The sequence below is a fragment of the Fundulus heteroclitus genome, chromosome 1, assembly GCF_011125445.2.
Source record: "Fundulus heteroclitus isolate FHET01 chromosome 1, MU-UCD_Fhet_4.1, whole genome shotgun sequence".
NCBI lineage: Eukaryota > Metazoa > Chordata > Actinopteri > Cyprinodontiformes > Fundulidae > Fundulus > Fundulus heteroclitus.
The window spans coordinates 15,777,633-15,796,102 of NC_046361.1; the positions used below are offsets into that span (position 1 = coordinate 15,777,633).

At 42.5% G+C, this 18,470-nt stretch overlaps 2 protein-coding genes across 4 annotated transcripts in view; one reads left to right on the forward strand and one right to left on the reverse strand.

Moving 5' to 3' along the window:
* The window catches only part of znf362b (zinc finger protein 362b), an 18,860-nt gene continuing 390 nt past the window's right edge, over positions 1 to 18,470 (reverse strand). The window contains exons 2-9 of one of the 2 annotated variants that reach the window (XM_012873424.3): positions 12,940 to 13,003; positions 12,384 to 12,618; positions 10,445 to 10,549; positions 10,042 to 10,360; positions 9,549 to 9,773; positions 6,967 to 7,045; positions 3,694 to 3,852; positions 1 to 2,287 (exon numbers count right to left, since the gene is read on the reverse strand). In XM_012873424.3, coding sequence (XP_012728878.2) covers positions 2,171 to 2,287; positions 3,694 to 3,852; positions 6,967 to 7,045; positions 9,549 to 9,773; positions 10,042 to 10,360; positions 10,445 to 10,549; positions 12,384 to 12,618; positions 12,940 to 13,002 — 1,302 coding nt within the window. In that variant the 5' untranslated portion in view covers position 13,003 and the 3' untranslated portion in view covers positions 1 to 2,170. Of the gene's footprint in view, positions 2,288 to 3,693; positions 3,853 to 6,966; positions 7,046 to 9,548; positions 9,774 to 10,041; positions 10,361 to 10,444; positions 10,550 to 12,383; positions 12,646 to 12,939; positions 13,004 to 18,470 lie in introns of both variants that reach the window. The other variant, XM_012873423.3, reaches the window with a different exon arrangement.
* The window catches only part of si:ch211-112c15.8 (tumor necrosis factor receptor superfamily member 1A), a 24,799-nt gene continuing 23,487 nt past the window's right edge, over positions 17,159 to 18,470 (forward strand). For both annotated transcript variants that reach the window (XM_036136259.1, XM_036136254.1), the window contains exon 1: positions 17,159 to 18,465. In XM_036136259.1, the coding sequence (XP_035992152.1) occupies positions 18,361 to 18,465 (105 nt within the window). In that variant the 5' untranslated portion in view covers positions 17,159 to 18,360. The remainder of the gene's footprint in view (positions 18,466 to 18,470) is intronic.

Genomic DNA, 18,470 nt, shown 5'->3' on the forward strand with positions numbered 1-18,470 from the left:
TTCATTTATAACAGTCTGTTTATTAAACAAGGTAAAGATACAAAGCTTTTTTTCCTCTTTTGTTTTTTCTTCCTTTTTAAAACATTGATAACCTTAGTTTAACTCCTCCGTCTTGGCTGTGCATATTTAGTCGTCTAGAAACTGTATATGAAAACCACAATGCAAGACAGGAAAAAAGTGTAATAAATCTACGGAATACCTTTTTCATAGAGAACGTGGGTTAAACAGTTATACAGATTACAGCTCAAGAACTCCATGCGGAATAAAACAAGAGAACAAAAGAATAAAATGCTTACACGACTGAATACTGTCGAACACAATACAGAATAATGGATTCTGGGATGATTAAACAGTTAAGGCTTACATGTATAGAACTGATATAAAAGATGAATATTAATAAACGTACAAGGTAGACTAAAAATAATTACAGTAAATTCATACGTGAGCTTTTACAAATTCCAAACAGAACATATCGATGGAAACCAAAAGGTAGGTACTAGAAATGAGTAACATGTTTTACAGTTACAGCAACATGTACATTTTTTTTTTCCATTATTTCAAACAAAGTGAGAGTTAGAGAAGAGTACGCTTGAAGAGGCAGGGTCTGTTGTTGGCGTAGATGTCCGTTTCTCAGGCCAGTGGCTCGAGTAATACGTTCGTAATTCTTTTTGAAAACATACTATATACTGTATATGTATTTTACATTATTCTCAGTTCCATCTCAGAGCTATCGACTAGCCGCAGCACCTTTTTACCCCCCCCCCAGTACCCTGAAGAATACAGGGAACCCTATGAGTACCTTTTCGGAGGTTACAGTAAAAAATACAACAAACAATACTGTGTACAGTAAAAATAATACTAAAGAGAGGAAAAAACGGCCGAGGATTTATCTCGCCGTGAACTTACAATCCTACCGAGTAGGATTTATACTGCAGTTTCTTCAAGATGAGTAAAAGCTTATTTTAGAAAAAAAAAAAAAAAAAAATGGGTTGACTGAGTGGGAGTAGCTGTACATTAACTTCACATTTTGGTCCAGTGGTTGGATGTAAAAATCATCCACTCTAAAAGAAAAATAACACTAGTTTAGCTGGGATTTGAGCTTATTTTTTAACACAAAAGTAGTTACGCTCCGACGTGTCTGTCTAAAACCTTCAAATTTAATCGTCTGGACGCTCTTTAAAGCCTCCACAGACTGTTAAAGATTCGCCGCCTTGACTTTAGATCCTAAAGCTCGCGTATGGCACAGATCGAGTGACTTGAATTGGTGAGGTTGGGGGGGGCTTGTCATAAACGCGATTCTTGATAAAGGTGCCGCTAAAAGAAAGTAATATGAAAACTAAAAAGAAAAACACATTGAATGTTGCTCCGTTTCCGCCAGTAACTCCGCCCCCTAAACACAATCAGAAAAACCTTTAATTGTCGTCGACCGATTGCCCGTCGTCACTTCCAGATGGCCGTGTACTTGTGCTGAAAAATGCCGAGAGCAGCACAGAAGATTGTATTTTGTACTCTTAGCTGCCACAGGTAACGCCCCCCCTGCCCCGCCCCCCCTTTTCGCCATTTGCCATCCAACTTGATTAAAAACAATTCGAGCCAAAACCCACAGCGCCAAAAAGTGCTTTAAGATCATCTTTGGATGTTTTCCAAATACACCTAGCAAACCCCACCGCTCCTCACCTTTTCAATACTTTTAAAAAGCCAAATATCGCCTGGCAGGTTTTTAAAACCCATTTTATGGAGAAAAAAAAGGGGAACTAAACAATCTAAACTGAAAGGGGGAAAGGAAAACAAACTCGTATCTAAAATATATCTAACGGCCGGTGCATCCAACGGTTTACATGTTGCTTACCAAAGTGCTTCCTAAATCTGACGCAAGGCATTCCTTGCCGCTCGGACCGCCGGATTAACGGCAAGCTATATTGTTACATTCACAAGACAACGCTGTGCTCTTATTATTTCTACTTTTTTTTTTTTTGTTCTTCCTTCTTTTATGACAGACGGCTCAGGTGGAGGCAGTCTGTCTAAAAAAATCTTAACGCCGAATGCTTGCGTCAGCCGTCACAACGCCAATGTAAGCCTTATGTAGATGAACGTGGGTGCAGGGCCTCAGGAGGTCCGGCTGAGCCCAGGCCGATGAATCTCGCTGCTGGACGCTCTGGGAGGGGGGGGCTCAGATCAGGGAGATCCGAATGGGGATGCTGGGGGACTCGGTCCTCTGTGGCGATTGGTGGCTCACTAGGTGCTCCACGACTGTGTGTTTGGACATGTGCTTCATAAGGTAGGTCTCCTATAAAAGGTTGGGAAACACACAGATTTTGTTTATTTACGGTTTTGAGCCTTTTTTACTAATGCGCATTATTTAATTGCATTTATTTTGAAAAGCCCGTCTTACAAAGTGCAGATGTGCAAAGTCAGGGTTTCATTACGTCGGCTAATGCCTCCATGTTGCCAGATAGACGTTCTGCGAGACTTTCTCCTGCTGACTCGCTGACTTCAGCTCGGCGGAGACATTTTCCCAAATAACCCGACCAGGTCTGCGCTATTAAATCACGTTTGCCAGTCAATTTTAGCCCCCAAGCATTCAAAATGGCCACAGCACCGCTTTGCAGACATACTCACATTTTGTTTGTGTGAACGCGACGTGCTACCAGGCTCTGAGTAATCATAACCATTCATTACACATCTAGCACTTCGTATTCTCAAAACCTCAGACAATTTATTCATGGATACAGATTTTCTTTTATAGCTCTCCAGACATTATTCCACACCAAAGACATCATGAAGTAAATAATAGACCATCTTCTTAGAGGAATTTGTTCTACTTCCCTCAGGACAAAAGCTACAGGTTGCCATCCATAAGCTCTATCAAAGCTCTTGATCAAATTTGAGCTGGCATGGCACATTATAGACCGTTTAATGGTTTTATTCCTTGTTGTGGAGTGAGATGTTTGTGCGCATATGTTTGGATTATGCCTTGATGACCACTGCTGTGCACCACACTTCCTCCATGTGGGACCGCAAAGAACTGAACTGTTTTAATTTGACTCTTTTAAGTGAAAGGAATTCAGAGTAATTACTTTTTTTCCGCATAGGCTGGATTGTCAGCAAGTGTAAAACTGAAATCTGGGTAAATCAGAAACCAAAAAAAAAAAACAAATGGCACATTTTACATCTTTTTCTATTTAAATGTGTTATCTCCATCCTTTTTTTTTTTTTTTTTACAGTTTTAATGTTGATGCAGAATACTTGGGCTTTCAGTCTGAAGAATCTACACCATGGCAAGGTTTTCCGCTCCCCGTATGCTAACTCAAGCCATCTATCTGAGCAGCAATGCCCACTTTACCTGACATTAAAAAAAACCCTCTAGAGCCACCATTGTGTCTGGCCAAGCCATTGTTCCTGTTTTGTAATACAGCCCTCATTGCAACTTGAGTGAAAAGGATTACTCGGAAAATCCCTGCGCTCCAAAATGCCACGCTGAAAGACGCCTCCTCCCTGCACGTTTTTTTAGCAAAAGCCAGAGCGCGGCTGCTTGTTAAACACCACAAACAGGAAGCGTGACTTCTCTTCGTCAAAGGAAGGCAGAACATCATCAAATGTCACAATCTTATCAGCAACAAGCTATAAACAGTGTCTGTAAACACGCAGGCTGGGGAGAGAGAGAGACGTCTTTCCTTTTTTTTTTTTACTCACTGAGGTGTATGCCCGGCCGCACATGCTGCAGCAGTAGGCCTTAGCGTTCTTGATGGCGTGCGCTGACAAGTGGATCTGCAACGACGCCGAGTCTGAGTAGGCACGGTAGCAGTTAGGACATTTGTACGGCTTGTCTTTGTTGTGCTGCCTCTGGTGCGACTGTAGGGGGGAGAGAAACGGAGAAACGTCGGTAGGAAGTCCACGTACAGCTGCCAGAGTGTTGGAGGAACACATCCGTTACAATTTGTAGCACACTACCCTGACCCTTTAATAACCCATGGGGGGAAAAATACCAAAAAAATAAAAAAATAAAGCAAAAATGATTTGCTTTGGACCTTTTCAGACAAACATTTGACAACTCTGGTTTGTGTATAGGTACAGTCATGTGAAAACAATTAGGACAGCCAAAGAAATATTCAGTTCTTTGTTAATTAAATGTTCACATATGGATGTCTGCCCTCATTCACTTACTTATCTCTGGAAGATAAATTAATTTCATTGAACTTAAACAACAACAATAACCTTATATTGTTCACTACACAAATTATATTAACCCTATAACTCCAAATGTATCATTTTTGATACAAATATTTCTGAGACCTCTACCTCTTCAACAAAATCAGTATTTTTCTGAACATACAATTAACAACATGCAAATTAATATATTTTACACACTCTATAAACAAATGCAGAAAACATGAGGAACATTTTTTGGTCTAACATATCAGTTACGATACAAAGAAAATTTGAAAGTCTGACTTTTTTTTTTTTTTTTTTTTTTACTTTTGTTAAACCAACCAAAAGATATTTTCTTTTTGAAAAATTTGAAGTTTCTTCACATTACCAGTATCAGGTTTTAAAGGGTTAACCAATAGCCCCAATAGCTAGTCTTATCCCCTTAGGCTGAAATAACTTCAGTGAAACGTCTCTTGTAGCCATCTACCAGTGTCTGACACTGTTGTGAGGAAACTTCGTCCATTCCTCCCTTTCAGATTCTTGAGTTTTTTTTTTTTTGCCTTTACAGCCGTGTTTGTGAGTCACCACAAAGCATCTCAGATCAAGATCTGGGCTCTGACCCGTCTAAGGACTATCCGGTTCTCAGCCTGTCCCTGGCGGACTTACTGGTCCTGGTTTTTGTTGATGGCAAACCTTAGTCTGCCCTTTGAATGTTTCTTAGAGCTTTCCTCTTGCACATCTTCCACGAACGTCTGCGTACAAGCATGCACTTTGAAAACAACAGTAAAAAGAGTCTGCTGTATAACCATGGATGATATTTTTGAGACTTTTACATTATCTTGCGGCCTTGCTCTTTTTTAGGGAACTTGCTTGGGTGGCAGACTGTGGCATGTTTTGAATGCCCCGGCATTGTAAACCGTTTTGCATCCAGTGACACAGCTCTTTTCTACATCTTTTAAAAATCTCACCGCGATGTTCGCTCTCACTTCAACAATCGGGAGCACATTGACCGTAATATTTAAAGGAGCTATAAGTAAGGTATTTACTGTAACATCAACTTAAATCATTGTCATTTCTCACCTGGGATGAAAGTAACATTACCTATAAACAATCAATCCTCTCCATCAACAATGTTTTAATCAAGTTTTTCACCTTTCAAACCTAGAGGTACCTGTCCCTAACTACTTTGGTTCAGAGTGTAGCCCGTGTTTACTTCCTGGTTTCTGAACCAATCATATGACAGTTCCCAGGGTTCCCAAAACAGAGCGCAGCATTTGGTATTTTATTTTGGCAAAAGAGCAGCGGCCTGCAAACATGGCAGCCAGTAAGAGAAGCAGACCAGAAATAGAACAGAATAAAACATAATTTTCCTGTCCAGTGGAAGTTAAAGTTAAGTGGTTTCACAGCTTACAGGACCGTTGGGTAAATGGTAAATAGCTTGTACTTGTATAGCGCTTTAACTATTCCGACGAGCCCAAAGCGATTCACGCTACAATCAGTCATTTACACCCTGACGGTGGTGAGCTATCTTAGTAACCACGGCTGCCCTGGGGCAGACTGACAGAGGTGAGGCTGCCATACATTGGCCCCACCGGACCCTGTGACCAGCGCCTGCCGGCAATGTGGGTGAAGTGTCTTGGCCAAGGACAACAACTGTCGGAGCGGGGGATCAAACCGGCAACCTGTCAATTACCGGACGACCCCCCCCCCCCCCCCCCCCAACTCTTGCTCCCCAGTCAACTGTTGGGTAAATGGCAGGTCTCTATCTATCTATCTATCTATCTATCTATCTATCTATCTATCTATCTATCTATCTATCTATCTATCTATGCACACAAATATGTTAGAAAAAAGCACAACAGCTCTCATGGGGTGGAATAATTTCTTTTCACATGACAGTGGATTACAAAGGTGATCGATTTGAATTTGATCCGTGAGTCAATTAAGTTATACGTATCCAAGCACTATAGGAAAAGTTAGCACAGCACAACAGAGAACGCTCTCCGTTCACTTCTCTGGTTTCACAGCACTGCCAGCTTGTTCATAAGAGCCATTTGCAGGACAATAAAGGTCAGACCAGTGTAGCAATTCAGGTTTAAAAATAGATTGTCATGGTTGTTCCCTCATGCCTTTGACAAGACCTACAAAGTTACTGTTTTAAAATTCCCAACATTTCTGGACTCAATTTCCTAGATTTGTTATCATTATTGTTGACATTTTAGATATCCAAGTCTAAATCACATGTCTAGTTAGGTTTTATATGTTTACTTTCTCCCCACAAATCGGGAAACAACACAGTGCTAAAGCAGGCTTCTGATTGGCCAGTATGGTAAAGGGCTATTTCCTCGTTTCTAGTCATCTGAACAAATTTAGATCTGTTAAAAGTGCATTATACTTTGGTTGATTTTACATTAAGCACAGATCCTGCATTAATCTGAAAGTGTTAGCCTCGTTTCACAAAAGCAACACACTTAATGCTTTGTTTGGCATTTAAACCTGACCCAGTAGAAGAGCCTGGGCTCCAGGTTAAAACTTGGACCTATAATGAGCCAAAAGCCCAAAATGCAGTTTTTAAACATGTGTTTATCTGTTAGCGACTCAAAAATGATCAATGAATAGGATCAAAAACCCAAATTGTGCTACACCAAGACAAAACTGATCATACAAATCAAAGTAAAACACTTTTTTTCCGGAAATTCAGAATAATTATCTTTTTGAGAGTAATAGAAACGTTATGTGACACTACAGTGATGAAAACGAGCTAAATCTGTGCACTCCATGGAAGGTGTGAACCTGCCGGGCTGATTGAGGACTCACCTGGAGGTTAGACAGCTGAGTAAAAGCCTTTTCACATCCAGGATGAGCACATTTATAAGGCCGATCGCCGGTGTGGATTCTGTAACAAACGAAACATAAAAACATTGTAAGATGGGCACAAGTGCAGATCAACCTTTAGTGAGTCCCAAGTCAAGTCAGGGGGACCTTTCCTGCTTGTTTCAGTAGATCCCATACTTTAACATTTTTAACAATCACTGCAAATGGGTGATGATTCTAAACAATACATTTTTTAATGCATTTGGAAGATAGACAACTCTTAAACAGGATAACTGAAGTGGATCTAACCTGCTCAAAGTGGATTTGCAACAGACTAGAACCCCAGATTCTCACAGTATGTAAAGATATACACTATGTATGGTTTTAATATAAAATAAGAGATTCCTCTGCAAAATACAGCACCACATCATCATTAGACCACTGGTACTCCTGAGGTTACTACAGTGATATTTCTGATCTTTTGAAGTGAGATTTGATGATATCAGTAACAGTCTCCTCCCTGAGGGAGAAAGGTGTTAAATAGGATAACCAAAGCTTAAAATTAGAGCGGCTTAGGTTACACTGAACCATCTCTGTATTTATACCGCGATAGGCTTAGGCTGCTGGAGGACATCAAGATCTATTTTTCTCACTCTGCTAAGTTCTCCTACTGTTCTCCAATTTGCATTGTTTGTTGTTAGATCAACTTTAAATTTTATGTTCTGTCTTTTTTCTCTTCATAGTAGGTACACCTGGTCTGGCGTTCTGTTACCGGTGACACCATCCAGGGGAGACAGATCATCTGCTATTACCATATAAGATAGAAAGGATTCCTGGGTCAATGTGTATTTCTGTGCTTTGTTGTGTCTCTGCTCTGTCTCCTCTAACCTCCAGTCAGTCGAGGCAGATGACCGTTCATACTGAGCCCGGTTCTGGTTCTGCTGGAGGGTTTCCTCCCTGTTAAAGGGGATGTTTTCTGTCCACCATCGCTTCATGCATGCTCAGTATGAGGGATTGCTGCAAAGCCATTGGCAAAGCAGATGACTGTCCACTGTGGCTCTACGCTCTTTCATGAGGAGTAAATGCTGCTTGTCAAGACTCGATGCAATCTGCTGGGTTTCCTTAGATAGGAAACTTTTTGACCGACCTCTCTGGGTGATACGATTAAATTTGACTTTGTAAAATGCCTTGAGATGACATGCGTTGTGAATTGGCGTTATATAAATAAAACTGCATTCAATTTAACTAATGGTGAGTTTGTAGAAAAGAAATGGTGAAACCTGTTGCGCTCCAAGAAGCTTCACCACATCTGTTGTTGGCATGACAGCGTGGCGCTTTAGTAATCATGGACTATTTATTGCAGTCCAAGCCGTCATTTCTGATTTCTGATATTTCGTAATTTCAGCGGCGATGATAAACTTAGCAGTGCTCTCAGCAGCCCTGCGCTGCACACTTTAGCAGACAGCCGTTCAGCCATTTTCTCAGCAGAACAGGAAACCTATCCTGGCGGAGGCTGCAGCGATCTGCCTGATCAGCTCACCCGTCCGATCAGCTGGCTGAGAGTCCAGTGGGAAGATTTACCAAAAACTATGAGACCTTAAAGAGCGTAGGAGTGTACCATCTCTGATGCTGTTGCACAACTGACAGCTTGTTGCACAATAAAAACAAAATTAGAAGCTTACTACACCCTGGGCGGTCTAAGAGCAGACTGATGAGTCGGAGTTGATGGGGTGGACTGATACAGCGGGCAGTCTTAACCAGCATAGGCTGAGAAAATAGCAACTGTCTCCCAAATATCTGCCAAAAATCTTCACAGATATGAGCCTTTTGGATACTCGTTATTTTAAATAGCTAAAGCCAGCAAAGCAAAGGGAGAGGGGGACCGGTTACTTTTCTATAAGCTCACTGCAAGATGACATTTAGCATTTTAAATCAGTAAAATTTAGAATTTTACTGATAACTTCAGAGGAGATCACTTTAAAAAGTCGGATCATGAAAAGTGCAACAAATGTCAGTTCAAGAAGACATTGTCAGATGGGGAGAGGACAACAGGCCTAAAAATAGGGCTTCTGCAGGGTTTTAAATATTTTTTAAGCCCTAAAAAGTTGCCAATTACCAGTAGTAAAGCATTCAATATATAGGCTTTATTTTACTAACTTTAGTTATATTATTTTTCAGAACTATGCACAGGAGGTTTTAATCTCTTCCATTTGTTGTAAGTAGTTCTGGCTAAGGAGCTTGGGTATCATCTTATTCTGTGAAGAAAAAAAAAAAAAAAAAAAAAAAAAACACCCAGAAGGCAAATTTATTCCTGAAGCGAGCTCTTTGTAGTCTGTTTAGGGAATCACAACGTTCCGGTTACGTCATCTAGCATTAAAGTAGTAATTAAGTAGTTATTAAGTTAAAAGTTGAGTCAGAAGTTGTGCTATGAATACATGTAGGTCTTATGTTTGAATGGGAATACGGTAAGAGCAGGGAGGTGTTAAAAGAGGCATTAACATCTCTCTGAATTGTTGTATTTTACCAGAGACTCTTTAAAATAAGTAAAGAGTAAAAACTATAAACATCAGTGTATTGTGTAACACCTGGTGTGCTGCTGCAGGTGCGACAGCTGGCGGAAAGAGTTCTCGCAGTAGGAGCAGTGGTAGGGCTTGATCCCCAGGTGGATGCGCAGGTGCTGGGACAGGTAGGAGGCGTTGGCGAACGTCTTGGAGCAGTGGGGACACTTGTGTGGTTTGGCCTCTGTGTGGGACTTGGAATGGATCTGCATCTCCGACTTGGTTAAGAAGGTGAGCGGGCAAACTTTGCACCTTGGCAACAGAAAGGTTGAGAAGGGGAGAAAAAAAGAAAAAAAAGAAAACGTGTCAGACATGAGGAAACGGTAAAGTTAACACTATGGTACAAGTTTTTTTTTTTTTTTTGGATGACTCAGCACAAAAACGAGATGTTCCATACCCAGACAGCATTAAAGCAGGACTTTGTCATGACCTAACACATAAATTACGGGTCGACATTCTTCCAGTAGCTCAACAACAAACCTAAACGCGTACGCTGCAGGGTGCACTGTGGATGTCTGACCTGTAGGTTTTGCCCTCTTTAGGCGCCACGGTGACGCAGCCCTGGTCCGCCAGGATGGGGTAGGGCACCACCAGAAGAGGCCCGGTTGCGTTCTCGGCTTTTATCTTCTTTCTTCCCCGAGGTGCCTTTGGCGGGGGGCCCAGGAGTCCGGCCAGACCTCCGCCCTTCATGTGGTCCATGCCGGGGCCGCTGGCCAGCCCGGAGATGATGTTCACGGAAGGAGCGCCGCCCAAACGGTTCTGGCTGCTCGAGGTCGGAGTCGTGGGGGTCAGGGCCTCCGAGGTGCTGTGGTTGTCCGGTCGAGACGAGGGAGCAAGACCTGAGGAGGTGAGAACCAGAGCTGCATCACCGCTTTGCAGCGGGTGTTAAGCTTGTCGTCGTTGGACTTTAGTGACTGCGGTACCTGAACGATGGTTGACCCGGCCCGATTGCTCACTAAGTTGTCTCATGTGCCAGTCGTCCCATAATCCTTTGGCCTTTACTGAAGTCTTGTCGTCCAGATTTCCATCTGAAAGTTAAAGGAGGTGAGCACAGTCAACATAAAGCAGTGGACAGTCCCAGGTTTGTTTTATTCTGTAATATAATGAAAAGAACCACAATTGTAAAACTCTCATAGATGCATTATTAAAGAGTTGTTCTAGGACTGGGTAGTTGTGACAGATACTCTTACCAGTACTACCGATATACACGGTGCCTTAAAAAGGTGTTCACGGCCCTGGAACTTTTCCCGCTTATATTTATTGAGGATGGTAGAGCAACACACAGCAGAGCTTAATTTTGAAGTGGAAAGAAAGTAATAAATATTTCTTTAAACGCTTCAGAGACAGAAACCTGCAAAGTGTGAGGTGGTAGTCTGGGTGCCATTCCGAACTTAGTCCCGCCCACAACGTTTTAGGTCGGGAAGTTCGGTCTGGCATTGGTCAATGGTAGCGCGAGTATGCTCGCCCAATATCTGGAGGGCCAATCAAATTGTCGGGGCGGGCTTTAATACGATGATGGACAGATGATCAACAGTAACGTAATCAACCACGTCACCAAAGCGCGCTTGGGTTGAGTTCGTTTACAACAACAATGGCTGCCGCTGGAGAGTTGAGGTGTGTAGATTCTGCTATTAGGTCTGTTCTAGAAGATATCGACAGGTTTGTGTGTTGAAGGACTCCTTGGATCCTTACATTCTTTTTGCAACACCGGCAAAAACCGTTAACGCTCGTCTTCTTATGCTAGGCTAAAAGTTGAGTTCCGTTGACAACAACTATGCGTCGCTAAACATACGTCACACACTCCGTTGCTCTTATTGGTTGTAGGTCTATCCAATTGAGTGCAGAGGAATTTTTTTATCTGGTTCGTTCAAAACACGCCCCATAATCACAGCTCTATGGAGCAGAATCAGACTCAAATTCTGACTAGAATTGAGTATGACCATGTCAGGCTAGTGACGTGGATTAGTTTACACTACAATCCACTGCATCTGTGCACCTCTCCGCCCCCCACTCTCTAGTCTTTTGCAGATTTTCTTCCAGGACTTCCCCGTGTCTGATGAAAAGGAGCCTCCCCGCAGCCCAGTGCTGCCACCAGCATGCTCCATGGAGGTGATGGTGAGGGGGTGATGTGCAGCGTAAGTTTTCATCCAGGCTTAGTCTGACCAGAGGGCCTTCCTCCACACGCCGTTTGCCGTGTCCGCTGCATTGGCTCGCCGGACTTCTTGTGGCTTTCTTTCAACCAGGGAGGCAGAATTTCAGGAGAATTTTGCTGAATATGGCGATGAGGATACTAACAATGATTACATCATATTTATCTGACTAATTCTTTTTTTTATTTCAACATCACACCTCCAAGCATTTCAGACACAGCCAGACTGGCCTGTTGGATGGACAGGCCTCACTGGCCTACAGAATATGGGTAGTGGTGGCCTAGCAGTTAGACAGCTGGGCGTTCGCGTCTCGGAGAGGCCCCAAAGGTTGCCGGTTTGAAACTCAGTCTGTCACTCTGGGTCCCTGAGCAAGACCCTTGACCACAGATCAAGCAGCACACTGCTCGCTAAGGAACGGGTTAAACGCAGAGATAGATTTCCCCTCTGCGGGACAATTATTTGGTATTACACAAAGCTGTGAAATACACATTGTTGGCAGATCTTAACAGAATGTAATATTTGTGAAGAGGGCTAAAAATAAAAACACACACTAGGATTTTATTCCAAATCATAATCGTATCAGATAAAGGCCAATAAATGAATGGGGGTATATAAAGGGATATGAATACTTTTGCAAGGCACCATAAATGTTTTTTTTTTCTATGCTTGTATATTAATCCACCGTTTAAAAAAAAATTACTTAAAGCAGTACCTAGACCAGAGCCGGAGGCGGAACGAGAGTGCAGAGCGATTTCCGACTGCCCGGAGCCCTGCGGCTGCGAGTGGTGGGCCGGCACCTGCTGCGGCTGAGATTTCGGCACCGACATGCCGTGCGGGGCGCCGCTGTCCGGGGACGAGGTGGGGACCAGCAGAGGCTGCTGAGAGGGTGTGGACGTAGGCGGCAGGTGCAGAGGTCTAATCTTCTCCGCCATAAGCTGCTCCTTGATCTTGTTAATGAGGACCAGGTTATCCAGCTGAAAGGGTTAACGGGTCATGCTCAACAGAAAACAGTCACCGTGTGTGAATGTCGTTTGTGGCCCCCACCAAAAAAATAAGAAAATACAGTCAGGAGGGCAGCCACAAGCACATACTAAAAGAGCTTTTTTTGTATTCTAAATACTCCAGCGTTCTGTGACAATTTCCCAAACGGGGATCGTTTTTTTTGTTTGTTTGTTTTTTGGGTGACTGCTGAGCGAGACATTCACACATGGGAACGTATGCGGCGATCAGGGTGGAAAACGCTGTGACGTGTTTGCCGGTGGACTTACCTGGCCTGGCATGGAGGGCGGCGGTGCCCAAAAGTACGGGTTGTTAAATCGAGGCTCTGCCATCCTGAAACGAGTGACACACATTGCAGTCATGATCAAAAGTGGTACCTTGGCGAGCAGTCGATTCACCAGGAAACGCGCGCTCAAAACATGTGGGCAGAAGGGGGTGTGATGATGAACCGCAGACATGTTAAAACTAACACTCTAACCAAAGGCGTCAGGCACACACGCTGGTAGATTTCTGTTCCACTCCACATCGAGCTGCACGCAAGGCAGCGCTGGATGACATCCATCGATCCTACGTTTGCTTCTGATACTTTGAAAGAAACTGTGTCAACTATCTAAAAGATTGTGACAGGATATCATGATTACCACAGTGCCGTGTTCACCCCCTAACAGAGTTCCTGCTTTTTACTTTCTGTAGATTAACTACGTGTTTTTAAAAAGCTTGATACCGTTTTACAAGTCCCGCACAGACACAGCTGCTGGCACACCTGTCCCATTAAGAAATTACTGAAACAGTACCCCTCTGGCAGCTGGAAGTAGGCTAAAGGAGCGCAAGAAAAAGAAGACATCTGTAAGGCCCTAGCACTCCAGGTTATGGCTGGATGATATAGGAAAAAAGCATATCGATAAAATAGAAATCATACCGATTGATATCGATATTTATCAACAATGTAAAACATATATTTTAGGGGCAGCCCTGGCCATTTTACACTGTTTCTTAATGACCTATTTCTAGATAAAGAACACTCATTTCAAACTCAACCCCTTATTCAACCAACTTTTTACCAATACGGTAAGTTTTTAAAAAAGAACATACGTTCTCTCAACTCTTTGAATTCCTGAGTCTGCATTTGTGATTGGTTGGGAGGGTGTAATGTAGTGTTAACCTACATGAAAGACTTGGTTTTCCTATCGCAACACATGTCTATCGATCCATATATATATGGCAATTACAGCATACCGTGCAGTGTGCTTAAAATTGAAGACGGTGCACAACAGGACAAAACAAGTCATTATCTTTATACAGAAGCAAAATCCAGCAAAAATGCCCAAGAAACAGAACCTGAGAAATGCATCATCCTCATTAATCATCTGCTTTATGACATGTTTTCAGCGGCTCCTTGGAAATCACCCTTGTTACGAAAACTAAAATTTATGAGTCAATCTGTGTTATCTTTGTTGTTTTTTTTGCTTTGTTTTTCATAAAATGAACTAAATCTTTTGATTATGAGTACCACCTCAAGGGAGTTGGACTTTTTTATTTGTTGCGTATTGCCACTATACACACACAAACACACACCTTTACGTCAATTTGCACTGCATTTTTAAACTTAAAATTTAAAGTTCAGTGGGGTAGGGGATGTTAGACAAGAAACAAGGAATTTGGGGCCCCGGACCCAAGATCCATGGCTGCCATGTTGCCAACATAAACAGACGGCTGCAGAAATAAATGATTTATTTGCAATTCTAGCAGTTTTGGTGTAATGACATCAACCACCTACATAAATAGGTGTACAACCTTTTAGTATGAACATGTTCTTTTCGTGTCCGACTGTATATAATGAAGAGACATTCATCGCTCCCGGCTTGAGTTCGCTAAACGTAACTAGCCTGGTAACTGAGTTCAGTAATCGGGAAATTTGTTGTGGTTTCTGGCCTGTCAACTAGAACATGGTTGAGTTTGAGGTTACACCCAGATCTCTAAGTTCAAACTTCATACATAGACACAACACCTGAATGAATGAATGAATGAATGAATGAACTAGCTGTCTTTATGCAAATCTAAATGTGATGTGATTGCTCACAGCTTTACATTTCAGCTAATTAGCATTTAGCTTATACATGATTAATGCTGGTTATGGGCTGATAACTCATATCAAGGTAAACCAGGGTTCTAAAAAGTTAAGCTTTTAGGCGTGGTTGGTTCTCCATCTCAGGACATTTGCTGCATGTTTTCACCCCTTTCTCTCTCTCTCTCTCTGCCCATTTCCTGTCTGTGCAAAAAAGGCCAAGAGTGCCACATTAAGTAAAGCTGAAAGGTCAGGATTTCAAACCTCTAACATTTTTTTTGTCTCACTGTTCCTAAAACTTAAAGTCCTTTTTAAAGAGATGCCAGAGAGTGCATCTGAATGGAGCGTAAAGTAGTGCTGCGCTTCCCCTCCTCAACTAGTTGCTGAGCATTGTTGGTCAGCTGAGTAAAAGACATTTTTGGTTCCTTAAAAAAAAAGTAATAATAATTGGACCCACCCCTCTACTGACGTGCACAATCAGCACGTTAACCTGAGAACTACTTGTAAATTTGGCGCATGCACTGCAAAAAGGGAACTAAAAATAAGTGAAATTTTCTTGAATTTAATGTATTGGTCCTTGATTTGAGCAGGTAAATAGGATTTTTTGCCAATGGGATGAGTATTTTTACCCCTAAAATAAGACAATTAGATATACTGCACTCGAAATAAGATGATGGAGATGAATTGTTCCTATTTTAAGTGTAAAAATCTTATTCCACTGGCAAATAATGTTATTTACCTGCTTAAATCAAAGTAAAATACTCTCATTTCAAGCAATATTTTCTTATTTTTAAGTTCTATTTTTGCAGTGTGACTTATCAACATTACAACAAAACAGAGCAGTAACGGTTAGCAGCTGCTGCAACAATTCTTGCTTTCTATTTTCAATGAAAGAAATTTGATTGTGTTGTCCATTTTTGGGTAAATGTTGTTGGGCAATTACTGTCTTAATCATACGGTGATAAATCTCGTACCAGCTCATCCTGAGTTGCTCTGAGTAGCACCACGAGTAGTCCAAGTACCACCGGTTGCACATTCATCCATGTTATTATGACCATGGCGTTAAAACAAAAGTGTACTTTTCCACAGGCTGCAAATAAGAAAGTGCCTAAAGATTCAACCTAAAGTAGGTTCAGGTCTAAGCTGCATGTCAAGTGTCAGTTCTCATTCACAAGAGACATTTCATGCTTGGATGATTCATCGATCAGAGTTTGGGGGTCAACCACAGCTAAACATTCCTCTGAAAATGGTCAAGTAGCGCTTAAGAAAATCGGTTGTAAAAAGTCAGAAAAGTCTCCGTCTCTAAAAGGAAATGTAAGGAAATAAGGGATGACAGAAATCTACTGCACTATATTATTTCTGAAGATAATTCAGCGCCTTGTTAAAGTATTCGTACCCTTTGAGCTTTTTCACCTTTAGTCACATTACAACCACAAACACCAATCTATTTTATTGGCATTTTATGTGATAGTCTGACGCAAAGTAGCCTATGACCATGACGTGGAAGGAAAATGATACATAGGGTTAGAAATTGGAGAGTAGGTATCTCTCAGCCCCCATTTGATGCCATTAAATGAAATCCAAGGCGACCGTTGCCTTCAGAAGTCATCTAATTAATGAATACAGCTGACATAAATTTGATTTAATCTCAGTGTAAATGCAGCCCTGCTGCGAAAGTTCTCCAATACAGAACATTAGTAAACAAGCAGCCTTGTGAAGAGCAAGGAAGCGACTTCAGCAAACGGATCAGCAATAGAGCTGTGGACTAGTTTGGAGCATTAAGCTTTCAAAGAGAACCCGTGGAGGTTCTGGAACAGCTGCAGAGATCCACCGCTCGGGTGTAAGAACCTGTAGACAGGACGACTACTAGATGTGTACGCCACAAACCTGGGCTTTACAGAAGATTGTTTGCGATTGTTTGAAGGAATCAATAAGAAGACCTGTTAGCAGTTTCCCATAAGCCATGTGGGACACACAGCAAACATGTGAAACAAGGTGCTCTGGTCAGGTGAGGCAAAAAAAAAAAAAAATCTGACGTTCTGGCCTACATTCAAAATACCGTTCGTGTCTGAAAAACAACACGGCACTCTGAACACACCATCTCCACCCTGAAACACGGTGGTGGCAGCATCATGCTGCAGGGGTTTTCTTTTCTTCTACAGGGATAAAAGCGACGCTGATCGGAGTTGATGGGAAGATGGATGGAGCTAAATACGGTGGGCGGGCCGCAGAAAAACCTGTCAAGAGGACGCAAAAGACTAGACTGTGGTTGGGGTTCACCTCCCAGCAAAGCGACTATGATGTGCTTCAGATCAGAGGTCCTAAAGTCAGTCCTCAAGAGCCGAATGTTTACCTTTTTTTTTCTTAGCACATCTGAATCGAACAAAAGGGTCATTAGCCTCCCACAAAACCTAGCTTTGCCACCATGGCCCCTGATGACACGCTAAATAGTGAATTTGGTCAGCGGAATCAGCCGTACTGAAGCAGGGAGACTTCTAAAACACGCCGGACACCCCTAGTTTAGCTCAAAGCGTATCCATGATTCAGACCGGCCTAGTCAAAGTCCTTACCTAAACCATACCGGGGCAAGACTGCAACACCGACATCCACACAGACTATCATTTGCAAAATAAGGTGAAAATGTTCAAGGGGTGTGAATACTTTTGCAAAGCGCTGCACAAAGATTATAAGATCGGTTAAAAACAACACCTCCAAGCTGCATCACACAGAAACATCACCATCATCGGGACACATGACCAGGAGGAGGGTGGGTGTGGAAACAATTGAAGTTCTCCAAGACGTTGTTTTTTTTTTTGTGTGTTTTTTCTCTCTTAAGTACTATTTTAGCACCGACATATTGGATGCAACATAAAAGTATAATTTAAGCGGTATAACTGTGCAATAGCAGGGGCCGTGTCTGCAGGAGTTGGGCCTGCAGACTAGTCTGCCTGTTTTAAACCACATTTACATTTAGCTGCTCAGCTCCAAGCAGCTAAATGTCAGCTGAGAACGTGTGGACACCTAAAAATAATAATAAATAAAAAATAAAAAAAGAGCCGTGGAGCTCACAGCTGCCCTACGCTCCCGTCTCTTTGTCTGGGTTTTTTGGGGGAAACTACAGCGTCCGTCGCTTGAAAAGCTCGACCGAACCAAACTAAACTTTGCCTCCACGGGACTTTTCTCTCCCCCCCCTCCGGACATGTCGTCCTGGCCGCCCCGGGGAGCAGCAGCTCCGGACTCGGGCCGACGAGTCGTGGGGGGAGAGAGAAGCGAGGACTAGTTCGCCCTCCGGAGCCTCCCGGCCCCAGACACACATTCTCAGACAGTTTTCTTAAAACATTTCCAGACAAAAGGGAAACAAAAATGGCAGCCTTATTTTTATAAGGCGGGACGCCATATTCTGCAGACCCTAATTTCTCTCTCTCTCTCTTTTTTTTTAGGAACGTGTACCACAAGAAGGTGCTGCAGATTTTTTTTCTCCCCCCCTTTAAAAAACGGAGCAGGACACAAAGGTGTGTTTATGGCGTCAAAGGCGTGAATGATTGTTTACTGCGAATTGCAGGTTTGAATAGCCCGGCCTGCCCACCTCTAAAAAAAAAAAGCCCTGACACTTCCTACAACAACCATGCCCTGCACAAAAAAAAAAAAAAAAAAAAAAAAAAAAACAGCACGGAAACGGACAAGCTGGACTCATCACGCCGTTTTCAAACAGCACGTCGATGCCTTTAAGGTGCA